The sequence below is a fragment of the Octopus bimaculoides genome, chromosome 3 (genome assembly GCF_046866305.1).
Source record: "Octopus bimaculoides isolate indiv1 chromosome 3, ASM4686630v1, whole genome shotgun sequence".
NCBI classification, from domain to species: Eukaryota; Metazoa; Mollusca; class Cephalopoda; order Octopoda; family Octopodidae; genus Octopus; species Octopus bimaculoides.
In genome coordinates this window covers 8,998,848-9,016,866 of record NC_142930.1, presented here as the reverse complement: position 1 = coordinate 9,016,866, position 18,019 = coordinate 8,998,848, and the positions used below count along the sequence as shown (strand labels likewise).

Below are 18,019 nucleotides of genomic sequence, written 5' to 3'. Positions count from 1 at the left end.
AAATGATGATGATGGTGAATCTATAAATGGAATAGTAAAAATATGCAAGACTTTTCCGAAGTTCAACAAGTAACACCCTTATTAAAATTTCAGTGATGGAACCTTTTTTTGTTTTGTTAGAAACCTCTTCCTTGTAAGATTTCAAGTAATTAAAAAGATTCACACACACACACTCTCACTCGCTCTCTAACTCGCTCGCTCGCTCACTTGGGCTTGCTCTATCTGCAAAACTGCTCAGTAGCTGTCAACAGGTTGTCTTTCACAACCCCATCAAAATATCCATTATGTTAATATTCTACCTATCTAATTAAGTATTATTTATTATTGACTGAACATTTTGCCTAACATGGGGATATATCGTAGCTCCCATGTCTTCTGTTTCCTAATTAAGTTGTAGTTACTAACCATTAATTTATGTTGAGGGGCATATTCTTCTCAATCAACTACTTCGTTTTACATAGTAATAGAAGTCAACTTGGCTCATGGTCTGCTAAGTGGTAGGTAACTAATTGATAGGCTGGTTTTCTGAAGTTTGTATTTCATGTTTGTAAGACTAGCCTCTTAAAACCTCCAAATCTGTGATCCCTGTTTCATGTAACAGGTCATGGTCTTTGTGTGTACCTGTGTGCCTATTCTGGTGTTACAACATTGAAATTTCCAATGATGATAACACTATTATTGTCATAATTCCTTGAAGTGACTTGCAAATAGACTTTATAGAACTAATCCTGTTGTTTGTCCATTTGTCCTAATTATAATGTATAAGTAGAAATCACAAATGTTGTCATGTGATCTATTATTAGTCACATTATTCTCTTATTCAGGCTTCCAAGAAATACACAATCCACTTCTAATAAAAATACAATACTGCTGCTTGTACAAGAGTTATTTAATCTAAAACTTGAACCCGTGTTTCTTGTGTATTAGACGTCTGCGTAAAGCACTTCTAATTTATTTAAAGGATTGGCACTTTAAGTTAAATACTAAGTCATAGAAAACTGTAGTGTAATGTCAACTGTTAAAACCACTTTTGTAATCATCTTCGTTTAATGTCTGTTTTCTATGCTAGCATGGGTTGGACAGTTTGACAATAGACCACATGACAACATTTGTGATTTCTACTTATACATTATAATTAGGACAAATGGACAAACAACAGGATTAGTTCTATAAAGTCTATTTGCAAGTCACTTCAAGGAATTATGACAATAATAGTGTTATCATCATTGGAAATTTCAATGTTGTAACACCAGAATAGGCACACGGGTACACACAAAGACCATGACCTGTTACATGAAACAGGGATCACAGATTTGGAGGTTTTAAGAGGCTAGTCTTACAAACATGAACAGTTGGACAAACTGTAGTGTAATGTCAACTGTTAAAACCACTTTTGTAATCATCTTCGTTTGATGTCTGTTTTCCATGCTAGCATGGGTTGGACAGTTTGACTGAAAACTGGTAAGCTGGGGGAGCTGCACTAGGTTCCAGTCTGATTTGGCATGGTTTCTACAGCTGGATGCCCTTTCTAATTCCAACCACTCCAAGAGGGTATGGGTGTTATTTACATGCCACCGGTTTACATAAGTTTACTTAGTGCCCCATAGCAATTTCATGTAAATAATATAATAGCAATAGAAATGATTGAATCTTCAAAAGAAGCTGTAATTACTATTTACACTGTGTTAGTAGATATCAGTTGAGCATTTAATAAATTCAAGCTTTATTTAAATTGACTTTCAATGTGGGTTCAGGAGTGGCTGTGTGGTAAGTAGCTTGCTTACCAACCACATGGTTCCGGGTTCATTCCCACTGCATGGCACCTTGGGCAAGTGTCTTCTACTATAGCCTCAGGCCGACCAAAGCCTTGTGAGTGGATTTGGTGGACGGAAACTGAAAGAAGCCCGTCGCATATATATATATATATATATATATGTGTATATATATATATATATATATATATGTGTATATATATATATATATATATATATATATATATATATGTGTATATATATATATATATATATATATATATATATGTGTATATATATATATATATATATATATATATATGTGTATATATATATATATATATATATATATATATATGTGTATATATATATATATATATATATATATATATGTGTATATATATATATATATATATATATGTGTATATATATATATATATATATATATATATATATATGTGTGTGTGTGTGTATGTTTGTGTGTCTGTGTTTGTCCCCCCAACATCACTTGACAACCGATGGTGGTGTGTTTACATCCCCGTAACTTAGCGGGTCGGCAAAAGAGACTGATAGAATAAGTACTAGGCTTACAAAGAATAAGTCCTGGGGTCGATTTGCTCGATTAAAGGCAGTGCTCCAGCATGGCTACAGTCAAACGACTGAAACAAGTGAAAATGAAAATGAAAAAAATTCCTATCAAGACTTTACTCTTAAAACCTTGTATGATATTAACAATTCTTGAAGCTATATTCATCTTTAAGCATTTGCATGCTATTAAGCTACATTTGACAGAACTACTTTATCTAAATTTCTAGCAAACATTGTTTCTCTTGAAAATTTTGCAATTATTTGGGGTGCTCTACTTCTGATGTCATGTTAAATGTTTTCAAAAATACTTTCATTTAGTTGGCCATTGGACTTGGAGAGCAACACAAGCTCACCATTCATAAACAGTTAACCTCAGAGTCTGTTAATGAATATGTATGATCTCTTCAATAACTCAGCTTAGACTGACTGATACATAGAGAGATGAATATATTTTTGATTGATTCATAACTGAAATCTCTTCTGCCCAATTTCAAAGTAGACTAATAGAAAAGAAAATAATGCTTTTGACTTCAATCACTGCTTGAACTTATTTTTGGGAAATTGTGAAAAAATCTCAGACTTATAAAACTTAGCTTTTCAAGTAGAAAATTGTGAATAATATTTGCTGAGATGGCTAGAGGAAAATTTTTCAATCAAGGAATAAATGAAACTTATAAAAAGGCTTCCTCTTGTGCAGCTATGCCTCATCAGCTTAAAGATATTATTTGTGAAAGGATTTTTCATGACATGGGTGCACCAAATGTCCAGTTTGTGCTACTACTTGTTTCAAGTGTAAGACAAAAGGTCATTTTCTTCAAAAGGCTGTAGATCTTTGAAAGAGCTAGTAGGTGTTTCTATTCTCTCTGTGACACTTGCCTGTGTACATTATGTACTAAAGAACTTCATCATTAACTTAGCCTTTCACAAAACCTTCTCTAAAAGAATATGTTGACTCAAGTAGGTTCAAAAGTTTCAATTCTGAATCAGTTGTGTTTAAGCGTTGTCCATAAATGTGTCTTTACCTTTTCTAGAAAAAAAAAAAGGTTACAAAAATAAGCTTGCCAACTGAGATACATGTATAATAAGGAGATTCTTTAGCCTAAGATGTTGAAATATAGGAATCAAATCCTCAATATTACTACATGTATTCATCTTTCCAGTAGTCAAGAAGACAACATAGCAATTAGGACATAGCCCAGATGATGCAGAGAAGCCAAGTGAGACCATAGTTGTGGTTGATGCTAGTGTCAGGTCAATGCCACCCTTGCTGGTGGCACATAAAAAGCATCCACTACACTCTTGGAGTGGTTGGCATTAGGAAGGGCATCCAGCCATAGAAACCTTGCCAAATCAGGTTGAAACCTGTTGCAGCTCCCTGGCTTATCTGTTTTCAGTCAAACCATCTAATCCATGCCAGCATGGAAAGTGGGCGTTAAATGATGATGATGATGATGATAGGTATAAGTGTGCTCGAACCGAAAGTGTCACTATTCCTGAAAATTGCTTTGTCTGCTTTGACTCTTCATAAATCACTTCTTCACAACAGCCTGAGTAAACACTATAAACCAGAGAACTGTCTACTGGCATTGTGTTATATTGATCTACTCACCATTTAAAAAAATCCATTGAATAATATTACTTCTGAATATTTTGTATCATATGATTATACTTAAAATTATTGCTATTTTGAGACATTGTTCTGATTCCGTTGGATGTATGTAGTGTATATTTGTGTGTTGGGGACTGTAATAGCTGTATGTAAATTACGCTTTATTATAATAATAGAAATAGTTGAATCTCCACCAGACGCTGTAATTACTACCTGCTACTGTTATAAGTTATAGTAAGACAACAGGATAATGCCATTAGTTGGAGAGGTTAGGAAGGTAAAGAAGGGGAATGAAATGCTGTAACTGAAAAGATTAAGAGATGTTAAGTTAAAAGAAGTTAAAAGCAATTAAGAATAAGACAAAAGAAAAGTGAAAAAAATTTTTTTATAAAATTTTATTTTTTAAGATATCTCAGAAATTGCTTAAAGAAAAGATATTTAAAAGCTTAACAATCTTCAAAAAACATTTTAAGAAAATGATTCTAGAACAATTCACAGAACTTCAAAAATTCTCAAAGAATTTCAAAATATATTTGTAAGTTTCAGAGTTATGAAGTTTTAAAAGTTTCAAAAGTTTATAAATTATTATCCATTGTCCATCTAACAATATCTGTCAGACTTTTAATACATTAAAGTCTGATTTAAATTTATTATTGGTGTGGATTATTCTATTCTCCAGTACAGAATCATGTTTATTTAATCTTTTTATTTCTTTATCTTGGGCAAAAATCACTCAAGGATTTTTCTTTTCTGCATATTACATGCAAAACCATGAAGGTGAACCATTGTGTTATCTTTATTTTCTTGTCTACTATTGGAAACTGATTTGCTCATCTACAACTTCAATTTTTGTAAATATTGACAGGTAGCGTGTTAGTACATAAAATGTTTTGTGCTATACTCAATTATCAACTATTTGTTATACATTCTAGCATTGTCACAACATTTGTATTTATCTGATATTCAACAGAAACTCACTTAAAAGTAGAAAGAAGTAAAATACTTGTAAAATGTTTAAATAAAGAAAAAAGAATACTTTTTTATTTATTTGATCATTACATGTCTACAGTACTAGTAGATGTCAAAAACTAAATTTTATTGCTGCTGTAAGTGGGTTTTGTATCAAATCTTTTTACTGGTTGGTACAAATGTTTGATGTCCTTTTCTTACTTCATCAATATGAAGAAGTGAAAGTATTTACCAGAAGTTTTAGATGGGTGAAAATGTTACAGCTATTGTATCGGTTATGTTTCTTTTGTAGTCATTGTTACTTCCGGATGCTTGGTACCCTTTGACCAGTGTTTTTCCCCCTGAAAAGTTGAAAAGTGGACAGTTAAGTAGCCTCCAACTTGAAGGGATACTCTATGCTGTAAGTAAACAAATTATTGTCTCCTTAATAATCAGTCATTACACCACTTTTCCATGTTTATTTGTCACTACTATTGAGTTTATTTTTAGAAGACTGAGAACTTCATTGAATGATTGCAACTTAGATGTTTGTATATTGTGTGTGTGAGTTTTCGGAATACTCTGCTATTTCACCACCTTTTATGAGAATGATTTATTTCTTTTTACTGCTACTGTTTCATTTCTTTAGTGATCTCCTATGTGTGCACCAAGTAAAGAAACAATTGTTATTAGCACAGTAAAAATTGCTGAAAATCAAGTGTTTGGATTTGTACATGCTACATTTCTAGTAAAATCATGTCGTTTTCCTCTGTGTATTCTTTGTTAGGCCATTTGAAGTAAAAGCAGTTTATTATCTGCTGTTAATACGGTGTAAAGTAAAGAATTGTCATTCATATCAGCTGAAGTAATAATTTCTTTTGAATTCTCATTTTTCTCATCCATGCATTATTTGTAGTTACAGTTTGCAACAACAATATTATTTGCTTTTGCAGTGCCAGAAGCATCAAACAGTGCTACCTAATGGGCATCGGGCTGGGTTTTTTATTGGTGATGGAGCCGGAGTTGGCAAAGGAAGACAGGTAAGTAGAATTGTCTGACATTTTTATTTCTTGTTTTAGAACAATGCCCTATCAGTTTCAAGTTACATATTTACTGTATTTATTTGCTTTTTAATATTATTGTTTCCACCTGTCTTATTGTATTGGGATGTGACTTCTTGTGATATGTAAATCATCATCATCATCGTTTAATGTCCGTTTTCCATGCTGGCATGGGTTGGACGGTTTGACTGAGGTCTGGAGAGCCAGCGGCTGCACCAGTCTCCAGTCTGATCTGGCAATGCTTCTACAGCTGGATGCCCTTCCTAATGCCAACCACTCCGAGAGTGTAGTGAGTGCTTTTTACATACCACTGGCACAGGAGCCAGTCAGGTGGGCCTGGCATCGATCACGTTCGGTTAGTGCTTTTTACGTGCCACCGGCACGGGGGCCAGTCAGTAGGTACTGGCATCAGCCACGTTTGGATGGTGCTTTTTATGTGCCACTGGCACAGGAGTCAGTCAGGGGGCACTGGCCACAGCTACAATATTGGTTTTACTTGACTCAACAGGTCTTCTCGAGCATATCATATCACCTGACGCATCAGGGATACTCTTAACTGGGCGGGGCACTCACAGCTGTGATCTCACTTTAGCTGCCGGGTCTATAAATGTAAATAGATAATTATAAAACATAGTTTTTTGCTGGGTCTGTAAAATGTAAATAGATAATTATAAAACATAAAGTATGGTAGCTGAACGGTAAAAGGCATAAAGTTTAACAACTAAGGTTTTAATATTTTCTACTTTGTTGGAAATTAATAACTTGATTTATACCTGTTCTTGAAAATGTCATGACTTTTAGATCATATTAGTAAAAAAAAAATGCTTGCTGATAGAAAACCTTAAATCAAAACAGTTATTCTCTTGGTGCACTATTAATATTAGATTTTTCTTCTTTTGTCAAAAGCTTTATTTTTGTAAAGGTAGATTTTTGTTGAAAGACTCAAAAATACATTTGATGTTGGCAGAGTCTTAATCAGTGGTGTAGTGTAGGGTTTTGTTTATCCTGCATACTAATCAAATTAGCTGCCCCTTCTCTTAAATGTAACATGTTTGACTACAGCCAACACATGTATATAAAGTGGCCATCCTGTGTGGTCTGCACACACCATGCCATTTCCCTGGTCACAGTTGCAATGTTTTTAATTCTAGGTTTTATTGACTGGGTGCTTATTGATTTATTTCTGGCAATAATTCTAAAGGGATGGCAAGTAATGACAGCTCTATAAACATAGACATATGCATGTGCACTTTTGGGCACATGCACACACGCATGTATGCACACACACACACAAACAAACACACACACACACACATGTAGCTTGCTTCTCTCACACTATCAAATTCACTCTGGTTAACTTTGGGCTGTAGAAGATACAAGGTGCCATCCTGTAGGGCTGACCCTAAAACCAAGTAGTTTTAGGATCAGTCGGCAATGCCTGTGCACACACACGTTTTATAGAATTATCTTTCTTATATATTTTTGTATATTTACTTAACATAGATCTCTACAGAAAGATTAATATTTGTCAATTGCTTCTTCATAACGATCTCTCTTTGTTTACACATTGCAGTTGGTATTGGGAAAGGTATCATCTTATATAGTGTTCTAATTCACATAGTATGACCATATTTCTGTATTATTCTGATAATGGCAGCTGTGGCACTTAGACTTGTTATGCAGTGAAAAATTGATTTTAACTAAAATGACATGCCAGCCATTTAAATCACACACACATCATTATATTCACTTTTGCTTTTTATATTAGTATTATTAAGTCTCAAAATACATCTTCTGGCATCTGCCAACTGGTCACTGACAGTTGTTGGTTAGTTCTTAATGGCTGTAAGGATGATTTTTTATTTGTTGCTTTTTAAAAATCTAATTTTTAATACTTTTCAGTTCCCTAACCCTTGAGTTAATCATGCATGGCCTCATTGCTTCAAGATTTTGTTGATGTGATCATTTGTTTCTGGAATGGTATTGTTGGGTGGGTGTGAGAGGTCATAAAATAGGTAGAATATTTGGATCAGAATATGGTCAGTTTAATTGCTAAAGGTTTAATTGCTAAAGTGTTTGCAAAAGGGAATTACTGATATTTCCATTTATAGTAGGTGAAACTCTATTAACCAATCTAGCCATGCCATTGAATGTACTTAGCACTTAATTGAGTTCTTATCAAGTTTTCTCTTATGTTCATTTCATTTAATGACTAGTGCCTCTGTCTTTCAATAAAATATGAATTGAACTACAATTCATTGCCTGAGAAATATCTTCCCAAAGTATAGAATTTTACCATTCATAATTAAGCTATTAAGTTTTTAATCACTTTATATTTTTTGATATTTTTTTTTACTAGTTTTCTGGAAGTTTGGCTAATTTTCTATATTTTTATTTCAGGTATCTGGTATTATACTTGACAACTACTGCCGGGGCCGTCTGCGACATATTTGGTTCAGTATCTCTGCAGATCTTGTTGTTGATGCCAGAAGGTAGAACTTGTTTTCCAAGAATATTTTTGTGTATTACTGTTTTATTATGTGATAGGAGTGACAGAAGAATCACAAAATTCTTTGATCAGTTTCCTTTTTATCATAATTGTAAATCATAAGTTGGTGGAATGGGTTAAGTTGTTGAGTTCCAGGCTGAGTGCTCTTATTTTAGTATTGAGAGTGGAGAAAGAGATGTTGCATTCCTGTGTGTTTCATAAAAGGTGGGTGAGAGCAGTGAGCTTCCTGAGGCTAAATGGGCCAATTTTGATTAAACAACTGGCAAAAAACAGAGAGAGAATACTTGAGTCTTTGATGTGTCAGAGTGATTCAGTGTTTTGTGTAGGTTAACCTGAATTGCCCTAAGTTATTGTTCCTGCTTCTGGGAACCTTGTTGACATTTTCTTTATTATTTGTTCTTGTTGATTTTGCCTATTTTTTACTTGATGTTAAACCCTATTGTCTTTGTATTTCATCCTTGTATTGTTCCCAAAGTCTTTGGCACTTGTGGTCAATAAAAGAAATTATTTATTGCTTGGATCTCGAGCAGAGGAGACAATGCTCTGTCGTATTTAGTGCCTTTATGTTCTGATTTTGAATTCTGCTGTAGTTGGCTTTGCTTTTCGTGTTTCCAAACTATTAAAATAAATTTATCAGTCAAATACAAGGTTCAGTCTGTTTAGGTGTAAATATTATCTGACCCCTCCACTTCCTCAATATTTTTGGATCTATCCTATGATAGAAACCATCATCATTTTTTCTTTTTCAATTTTATTTCACTATGGCAGTGCTCCATCAATGTCATAGCCAAATGGTTGAATCAGTTAAAGAGTATTAAAAGCTTAATGTTTGCCAACAAATAAGGAACACTAGTTGTGAAAATAAATTGTTAGTCTTGTTACACTCTTACTGGATTTATTAAAGTCTTTGTGTTATACTCCTGGTTAAGTTATAATACTTTTCTGGCTTTGGTTTGTCTGGATAATGAAAATATTCCACACTTATTTCATTTGAATGGTTTGCAATAATAAAACTAAGTGAAAAACTATTGCTCTTACATTCCTTTTAGAGAACTCTATGCAAAGCAGATATTAATCATTAGTTACTAGAATGTCTAATCTAGTATGTATTAGTTGGAGGGACACTATTCTGACTATTACATAGTATAAAAATTCCTCATCTCAGAAATATAGAATTGACTAACCTAATGTTAGATATTTAAACAAACCTGCTTAACTTAGTATGGAAATTAGTATGTAATTCACTAATTGATATTTTTTATTTAGTAAGAATTTTAGCATGTACTGAATGTGTATATTTTTTTCCAGAGATTTGCGGGACATAGGCTGCCATATTAAAGTGATAGATGGTTGCAATGAACTTGACAGAAATACTCGGTAAATAAAAACCTATATATATTTTTTATTGTTTTATAATTAGCTTCTCTTGATGCAGAAACCTCATATTTGTTTATTTGTTACTGTTTTCAGTTGTTTGTAAGGGTGGATTATGATGAAATTAATTTGTTTTGTAAATAGTTGGAACTTAGGACTTATGAATAATATTTATGCCAAATTACGTATAAATATTATTAGCAGTGTCCCATAATAAGATAATAGAGACACATCTGAAGGCTTCATATAAGGATTCAAAATTATGGTTATATGTTAAATCAGTGCTGCATCTAATGGAATACTTGTTAATTGTTCAATGCATTTGTTGCTTATATATATATCTGTGAGCCATATTTTCTCATTTTCTGTCCTTGTATTTGTGAAAGGAGAAGTAATGCTCATAATCTTTCCTTGGTCTCTCTCCCACACTGATGAAGGTAAATCACCTGATATTCAACTTGAAGTTGGGGATGATGTGTTTGATGCTATGCCCAAAAGGTTGATTTTCTTGTTTGAACGGAGACACAACACTTGAGCTATCCATCCTTTTATCCACTAAGCTGGCTGCAACTGTCTTAATATAGTTGCTAATCAGTGTGATGGTATGGTGATACTGCTTGAAATAACAGTATAATTTTTTATTGTTCATTTCTTGCAGTCACTCTTATTGGACTTTATCATTGACAATTATTGATATCTCAAATATTACCAAATTTTGTAATTTGCAATCGTACTTGTCTGAATCAATTAGTAGAGAAGATAACTCATGTTCTGGTGAGCAAGAAGTCAATACTTTTATGTTACAAATAATAGAAAAAAAAAAATGAAAATACTGCAGTGAGTTTTTAGTTAACGTAGCATAATGTTCAGAAGGGTTTGTGTTGTTTTGCATCAAATTTTCTTTAATTAGGAAATATTATTTGAACACTATTATGTACGATGGGAAACACCTTCCATGATCAACTTTTATTTTCTTAATTTAAAAGTTGCTACATGCTCTAATCTTAAATCTGTAAAGCTTTACTGTTTTGCATTTTTTTTGCAGAGTATTTGGACTGTCACCAGATTTTAAGGAAGGTGTTGTATTTAGTACATACGCAACACTTGTCTCTTCTGTTCAGAGAGGTGGTAAGTAATTTTAATGTATTAATGTTTCAAAATACATGATTATCAGTTTTTAGATTTAATACATCATATTCCTACTTGTTAGAAGCAACCAAAAGAGTTGAGGTTAGGGAGAGGAATTTACTGTAAAGCTCTTCCTTTCAGAGCCCTGTCTAACACATAGCATGGAAAAACAGATATAAAAGAGATGGTGAAGATATAAAATAAGTAGAAGTGTTTTTATCCAGAGAAATCAGTTGATTTATTTTTCATTTTGTATTCTCTGAACACTAACAAAGAAATTTAATATAGTTTGATGGAATGGTTGAGAAAGCACTTTATATATCAGGAATATTAGTTGTACAAAAAACGTCTTTTAGTATGGTCATATAAAATGTATGTTAGATGAAATTTTACTTGGAATTTGTCGGATAAAAGCTAGGTGAAGGAAAGTTAGGATAAAGTAGCTTGATGAAATCTCAGAATATCAGGTTTTGGTAACTATTAGTTTTGTAGTTTCTTCAAGAGGGATTGTCAGTGGTGTTGATCCCAGTCTTTGTTTCAGTCTGGTCCTTATTTTATTGATTTTGCTTTATTGAACAATGGTAGACAATGTATAGATAAACTTTCACACACAGATGATTGCCTTTTGCACAATTTCTGCCGTTCAAATTCCACCCACAAAGATATTGGTCAACCCAAAGCTATAGAAGAACAGCCCAAGGTGTTATGCATTGAAATTGAAGTTACAGACATGTTGTTGCAAAGCATACAGTCATGTTCACACCTAATTTATGTGAGCATGGAAAATTTCATAAAAGGTTTCTTCTTATGGTGATAATTTTTGTGGCCTTGATCTTGTGATCCCCTCTTGTACAGGGAATTAAATCAGACTAGAAGTTGAATTCTAATTTTGAATGAGGCCACAAGAGAAATTTGTAGCTAGAAGTTACCACATTTCATTATATAATTTCCTGCTTTCAGTCACCACTCCTGTGTAATGTGAAACTTGTTTCATGAGAGGCAATTGCAAATAAAAGTTTTTCACTTCCCAACATCTGCAATAAATTGTTTATGAATTCATTTATAATTTTTAGTTTAGAGACATGAACTGTGTTGCATTGATATGATATTTTTGTTGTCTCTGTTTTTCATCAAGTCTTCAGTGGTATTGATGTGCTTGTTATGCATAGTAGCATTTCATTTTATCAGGTTTACAGTTTTGTTGCATACATTTTAAGATAGCATTGCTGATAACTTCGTCTTCAGCGATTCAAGGGAGGATACACTGGAAAGAGTTTTTATTGTCTTCTCCTGGTTCTGGAGATGATTTGAGTTTAGTATTGCTGATTAATAAATACCAGTTATCCAGTGCTCCACTGCATATAGCAGTCAATTGTACCTCAACCATAGACTGTACCATTGAGATATACGTTATTGCCAAGGATACTATGCTGCTCTGTTTATGTGATACAAATAACTAGACTATTCTTCAGCTTGTGGTCAATACCTTATCAGTTCAGTCAAATATAACTCAGAAAGAGGTTTTATTAAATAATTCCTGTTTTTATTGCAGCTCTACGTGGTGGTAGACAAAGTCGATTGCAGCAACTAATAAATTGGTGTGGAGGAAAAGATTTTGATGGTTGCCTCATCTTTGATGAATGCCATAAAGCGAAGAATTTTGTTCCTGTAGGTATTTCATATTAAATGAAAGAGGAATGTTTTTAAAGAAAGAGTAATATTGTCATTCTATGTTTTATTTAGTTCATTGAAGGTTTTGATTCTTTTGTCATTATGTTTATTGTTGTGTTTTTCTTGTGAATTCTTTATAAATTTATAGATTTGTTAGAATTTTATTTCATATTGGATTTAAGAGACATATCTCTACATATCCAAAACAAGATTTTCTAATTTAGTTTATTTAGAACTAGTAATCACTTAGTAAAATGTTAACTATTAGGAACATCTAATTTATTCTAAATAATTCAATTGTCATTGAGAATTGAGTTTAAAATTTATTTATAGGTGTATCTATTAAATTCATTGAAGACTTATTTATATTGAATCAAAGACAAATGTAGCCATACAATTATATAAGGACATATATCTCTACACTCTGTGAGTGGTTGGCGTTAGGAAGGGCATCCAGCTGTAGAAACTCTGCCAAGTTAGATTGGAGCCTGGTGTTGCCATCCGGTTTCACCAGTCCTCAGTCAAATCGTCCAACCCATGCTAGCATGGAAAGCGGACGTTAAACGATGATGATGATGATGATGATATCTATTAAATATTCAAGTTTTCTTTTGGTTATGAACTCCATTCTTTTAAGATTTGCTTAAAAGAGAGATACTAAGACCATTTACTTGAATCTATAACTACAAATCAAATCATTGATTTTCATTTGAAATTTGTTCAGGATTTTAATCTTGATTTAATATTGTATAATATAAAAATTATGTTGTGAAATAACCATAATATCTTTGAGAATATTTCTTCCCACTTTGGTTTCTTGGTGAGTGAATCAGTCAAAGAAATAGGTAATTAAAAAAATATTATTGAAGTTACAGTCTGAAATTTTATGAAGTAATCTTATTCTTGAGTTGTTAATTTACATTTAATATCCACTGATTAAGTCAGATATCTGTACATTCATGACTACTTGTTAAGTTCAGTCTAATATTACTAGATTCCTTGAAAGATTGTATTTAGTTGTTTCTAACTGTACTCAGTAGTCATGACTACAGTGAATATTAAACATGAATTCATGTCATAAGGTTAATCTTAGTCTTACATTCTGATCTTTGGGATTTATTCATGTATAAATAGCAATACATTTAGATGCTGAGGTGAAATACAACAGATCAATCTAACATTTACTGTGGTTCAGAGAGGGAGCAAGTCATCTTTGACAGCTTGGATACTACTATTAGGGGTCATTCTATCTGCTGTTCTTAGATGGTTGTTCAAAATTCTGGTGACTCTATGTGAGTATCAGAAGGTAGAATATACTTTCAGAAGATGCAGCAGAAGTCAATTCTGAGAATTGAATTCAAATTCTATTTACACTTTTGTTTTTTTCTGAATCTTTATATGAATTCTGTTTATTCTTAAGATGTGGATTGAAATTTTACTTATCTTCCACCTCAAATTTGTTTCTGTTCTAGGGCCGTGAGCATGCCAGTACTAAAGTTGCTAACGCTGTTATGACTATTCAAAGGTAAATTAATATTTAATTTTTTAAGTTCACATGGTCCCGGGTTCAGTCCCACTGCATGGCATCTTGGGCAAGTGTCTTCTACTATAGCCTCGGGCCGACCAAAGCCTTGTGAGTGGATTTGGTAGACTGAAACTGAAACAAGCCCGTCGTATATATATATATATATATATATATATATATATATATATATATATATGTATGTGTGTATGTGTTTGTGTGTCTGTCCCCCAACATTGCTTGACAACCGATGCTGGTATGTTTATGTCCCCGTAACTTAGCGGTTCGGCAATAGAGACCGATAGAATAAGTACTAGGCTCCTAAAGAATAAGTCCTGGGGTCGATTTGCTCGACTAAAGGCGGTGCTCCAGCATGGCCACAGTCAAAAGACTGAAGCAAGTAAAAAAAAAAAAAAGAAAAACCCCTTTTTTTTTTAGAAAACAAACTTTAATCATTTATGGTTGTGACCAATACAAACATTATTCTTAGAGTGCAGAATTGAAAATTAAAACTCTTGTATTTTATTCATGTATAATGCTCTGACAAAATTTAGGGCAGTGAAATCTTAGAGTGGAGGGCACTTTTATCATGCATATTGATTTTTTGGTACTTTGTTTGTTTGTGTGTGTGTGTGTGTGTGCACGCACGCGCAGGAGAATCCTGTTTTCACATATGGATCTTTCTCAATTTGATTATAAAGCTATTGCTTGGTGCTAACTTTCAACTCTTTAGCACCATTTTGGTTTCTGGGATATGACAATCGACCATGTGTTTATTTCTTTCTTAACCCTTTCATTACTATATTTCTGACCAAAATACACCCCTCATGAGTTTCAATTAAATTCTAAAATAATCATGAATTTAGACTAGTCTCATTAAACACCTGTAACTTTTTTATTTATCAACATATTAATGTGATATTTGGAACATAATTAAAGAAAGGGTTCTTAATCAATTCTATTGCATAATTTTTGTCTTAAAGTTCTCCATGTACTGATGGGGGGTGTGTACTGCTAGTGTCTCTCACATGTAAATATTGGTTCAGCTTCACGAACCGTACTCATTCATAATACTGGAAATATATTCATCGCCAAAAGGTTCCTGATCGCTCCAGTAATTTGTTATTCTGGGTAACTGTCTAATACCCATAATAATATTTATGGCAAAAAATGCCCGTATTTCATCTACAGTTGCAGGAAACCACAAGCTTTCTTTTTTTTCCGGTTTGTTTACATTCTTCGTAACGGCTTGTTTCCGCAGTAATCATTTCAAACAAGCATGAAAAAGAAGTCTAAAGGTTTCGCTTCCTGAGAAAGACTATGGGTAGACCCTGTTTCCTCAGAAAAATTGTTAATAAAAATATTTTTTTAATCTCTTTCTGGTGTAAAATCATCCTCGCTGTCGCCGTCACTGCTTTCAGAATCACTGCTTTCAGAATTGCTGCTTTCAGTTTCGGATACAGAAATATCCGATTCATTATCGTTCACCACGTGCTTTTGTAGCTCATTCATTCTTTTCTTCGATATCTCCATATCTTCTGTTGAAAAACCTTAAAATTCGGAATCACTGCTTGATAGCATGAAACTCCTCTCCATCTTCAAAGTTGAAAAAAATCAACGCCGCAAAAAATGTGGAAAAAAATCTTCCAAAATTCACTGAGTTCAAATATCACGCCAAACAATGTGGGAGACAATAACTCAACTGTTTGCAAAGTGAAATCAGGTGTTTTAACGAATGTATTAACAAGATTTGGGTTCAAATATACATTTAAATAACAATGGGAATGCTCGGCTGGCTATGGCCGGGTTAGTCTTATGAACCAAAAATTTTTTCGGCCGGCTATGGCCAGGTTAGTAACGAAAGGGTTAAATCCCTTAACTTGATACTAAATGTTAATCATAGTATTTTCTATCCTGTAAATCTGTAACCTGCAAAATTAAAGCAATTTGTCAGACAAGTAATTGAACTTCTGAATATGTATCGAAGTTTGTAGACAGTTTCTCTCTAATAAATTTAGTTTCAGAAAAATCTTTGATGTTATGAAAAAAAGAAATGTTTATTTAAAATAATAAATTTCTCTTGCATATTATGAATGAATTGATATTTTGATTTTTTCAGACTTCTTCCTAAAGCAAGAGTCATCTATTGTTCAGCTACTGGAGTGTCAGATGTGAAAAATATGGCAAGATATTTTACTTTTTATATATTTCATACATGAAATAAAATGAACAAATACTTCATTCTGGATTATGTTGTACTAGCTACGGCGGTACATATTCTAAAATTGGAACGATACAGAGAAGATTAGCATGGCCCCTGCGCAAGGACGACACGCAAATTCGTGAAGCGTTCCATATTTTTTAGGCGCAGGAGTGGCTGTGTGGTAGGTAGCTTGCCTACCAACTACATGGTTCCGGGTTCAGTCCCACTGCGTGGCATCTTGGGCAAGTGTCTTCTACTATAGCCTCGGGCCGACCAAAGCCTTGTGAGTGGATTTGGTAGACGGAAACTGAAAGAAGCCCGTCGTATAATATATGTATATATATATATATGTGTTTGTGTGTCTGTGTTTGTCCCCCTAGCATTGCTTGACAACCATTGTTGGTGTGTTTATGTCCCCGTAACTTAGCGGTTCGGCAAAGGAGATCGGTAGAATAAATACCGGGCTTACAAAGAATAAGTCCCGGGGCCGAGTTGCTCGACTAAAGTCGGTGCTCCAGCATGGCCGCAGTCAACTGACTGAAACAAGTAAAAAAAAAAAAAAAATTTCCCTCATTAAATTAATAACTTTATAATACTAAAAATATTTGTAAAAAAACTGTCTACCCTAATTAAAACTAATAGAAACATGGTTTGTTAATCTGATGCTATAACTGTTGGCCAGTCATCATTGCGATCATTTTGCATTTACTTTCCATGCTGTCATGTGTTGGATAGATTATTATGGTCTGTATTAGTTCTTATTTAGAGTTACTGCCCTCTTAATGGTTGTCTTATGCTGTTCTTATTGTTATGGAGTGTTGTGTCACATAGTTTTTATGAATTACATTGCATTTTGCATTGACGTTCTGTTCAAAACAACTTAATATTTTACCTGATTGGGGTAAATCAATGGTTTTCAACTGGGGTCCATATGGCCCCTTAGGGTTCATATAAGATTTTTGGGGGTCCAAGCAACAAAATAATAAATTTTAAGGGTCCCTGAAAATATTTTACTTTAGATGTCTGTATTGGTATCTATTGCAAGAAACAGCTTGGTTTCTTTCTCTAATATTTTACACAGTTCACTCCACACAAATTGATGTGTGATAAACAAAATATCAGTTTTGAAAGATGTTTCTATAAAACTAGTTTTTAAGCATTGAATAGCGATGGGGATCCATCAGAATAAAATAGTAAAAAAAAAGGGTCCATAGATAATAAATAGTTGAGAACCCCTGGGGTAAATCAACTTGATCTGTACCCTACTTATTTACTGATCAGACAACCTGCTGTAAAACTCAGCCTTCCTTTCAGTGAACTGCATAATCTGAAAACATATCTGTTATTCAAACACTGTCTTTGTTGCTTTTTTTCCGTGTTTTAATTTCAATTTACATCCTTATATCAACTTGCGTACACACATACGTCATGGAATATACATTTTATCTTTTTTTTTTCTTTTATTTCAGGCTTTCATGGAGAGACTTGGGCTTTGGGGAGATGGTGCGCCTTTTCCATCTTTTGAAAACTTTTTGGATTGTATGTCTCGAAAAGGACTAGGTAAATTATATATTTATATTTGTTTCCAGTGATATAAAGCAGATATGATTATTAAGGAAAATTTTTCACCAGTTTGTTATACTTTTGGTTGAATT

At 33.3% G+C, this 18,019-nt stretch overlaps 1 protein-coding gene and 1 non-coding gene across 13 annotated transcripts in view; both read left to right on the top strand.

Annotated features, from left to right (window-relative positions):
- LOC106872350 (protein strawberry notch homolog 1) overlaps positions 1–18,019 on the top strand; it is a 183,276-nt gene that overhangs the window by 111,346 nt on the left and 53,911 nt on the right. For all 12 annotated transcript variants that reach the window (XM_052966648.2, XM_052966646.2, XM_089348534.1 and 9 more), the window contains 9 exons: positions 5,210–5,317; positions 5,850–5,936; positions 8,358–8,449; positions 9,775–9,843; positions 10,886–10,968; positions 12,521–12,636; positions 14,112–14,164; positions 16,281–16,344; positions 17,834–17,924. In XM_052966648.2, coding sequence (XP_052822608.1) covers positions 5,210–5,317; positions 5,850–5,936; positions 8,358–8,449; positions 9,775–9,843; positions 10,886–10,968; positions 12,521–12,636; positions 14,112–14,164; positions 16,281–16,344; positions 17,834–17,924 — 763 coding nt within the window. The remainder of the gene's footprint in view (positions 1–5,209; positions 5,318–5,849; positions 5,937–8,357; positions 8,450–9,774; positions 9,844–10,885; positions 10,969–12,520; positions 12,637–14,111; positions 14,165–16,280; positions 16,345–17,833; positions 17,925–18,019) is intronic.
- LOC128247444 (U6 spliceosomal RNA) lies at positions 16,417–16,523 on the top strand. Its single transcript, XR_008263826.1, has one exon. It is a non-coding gene; the product is annotated as a U6 spliceosomal RNA (small nuclear RNA).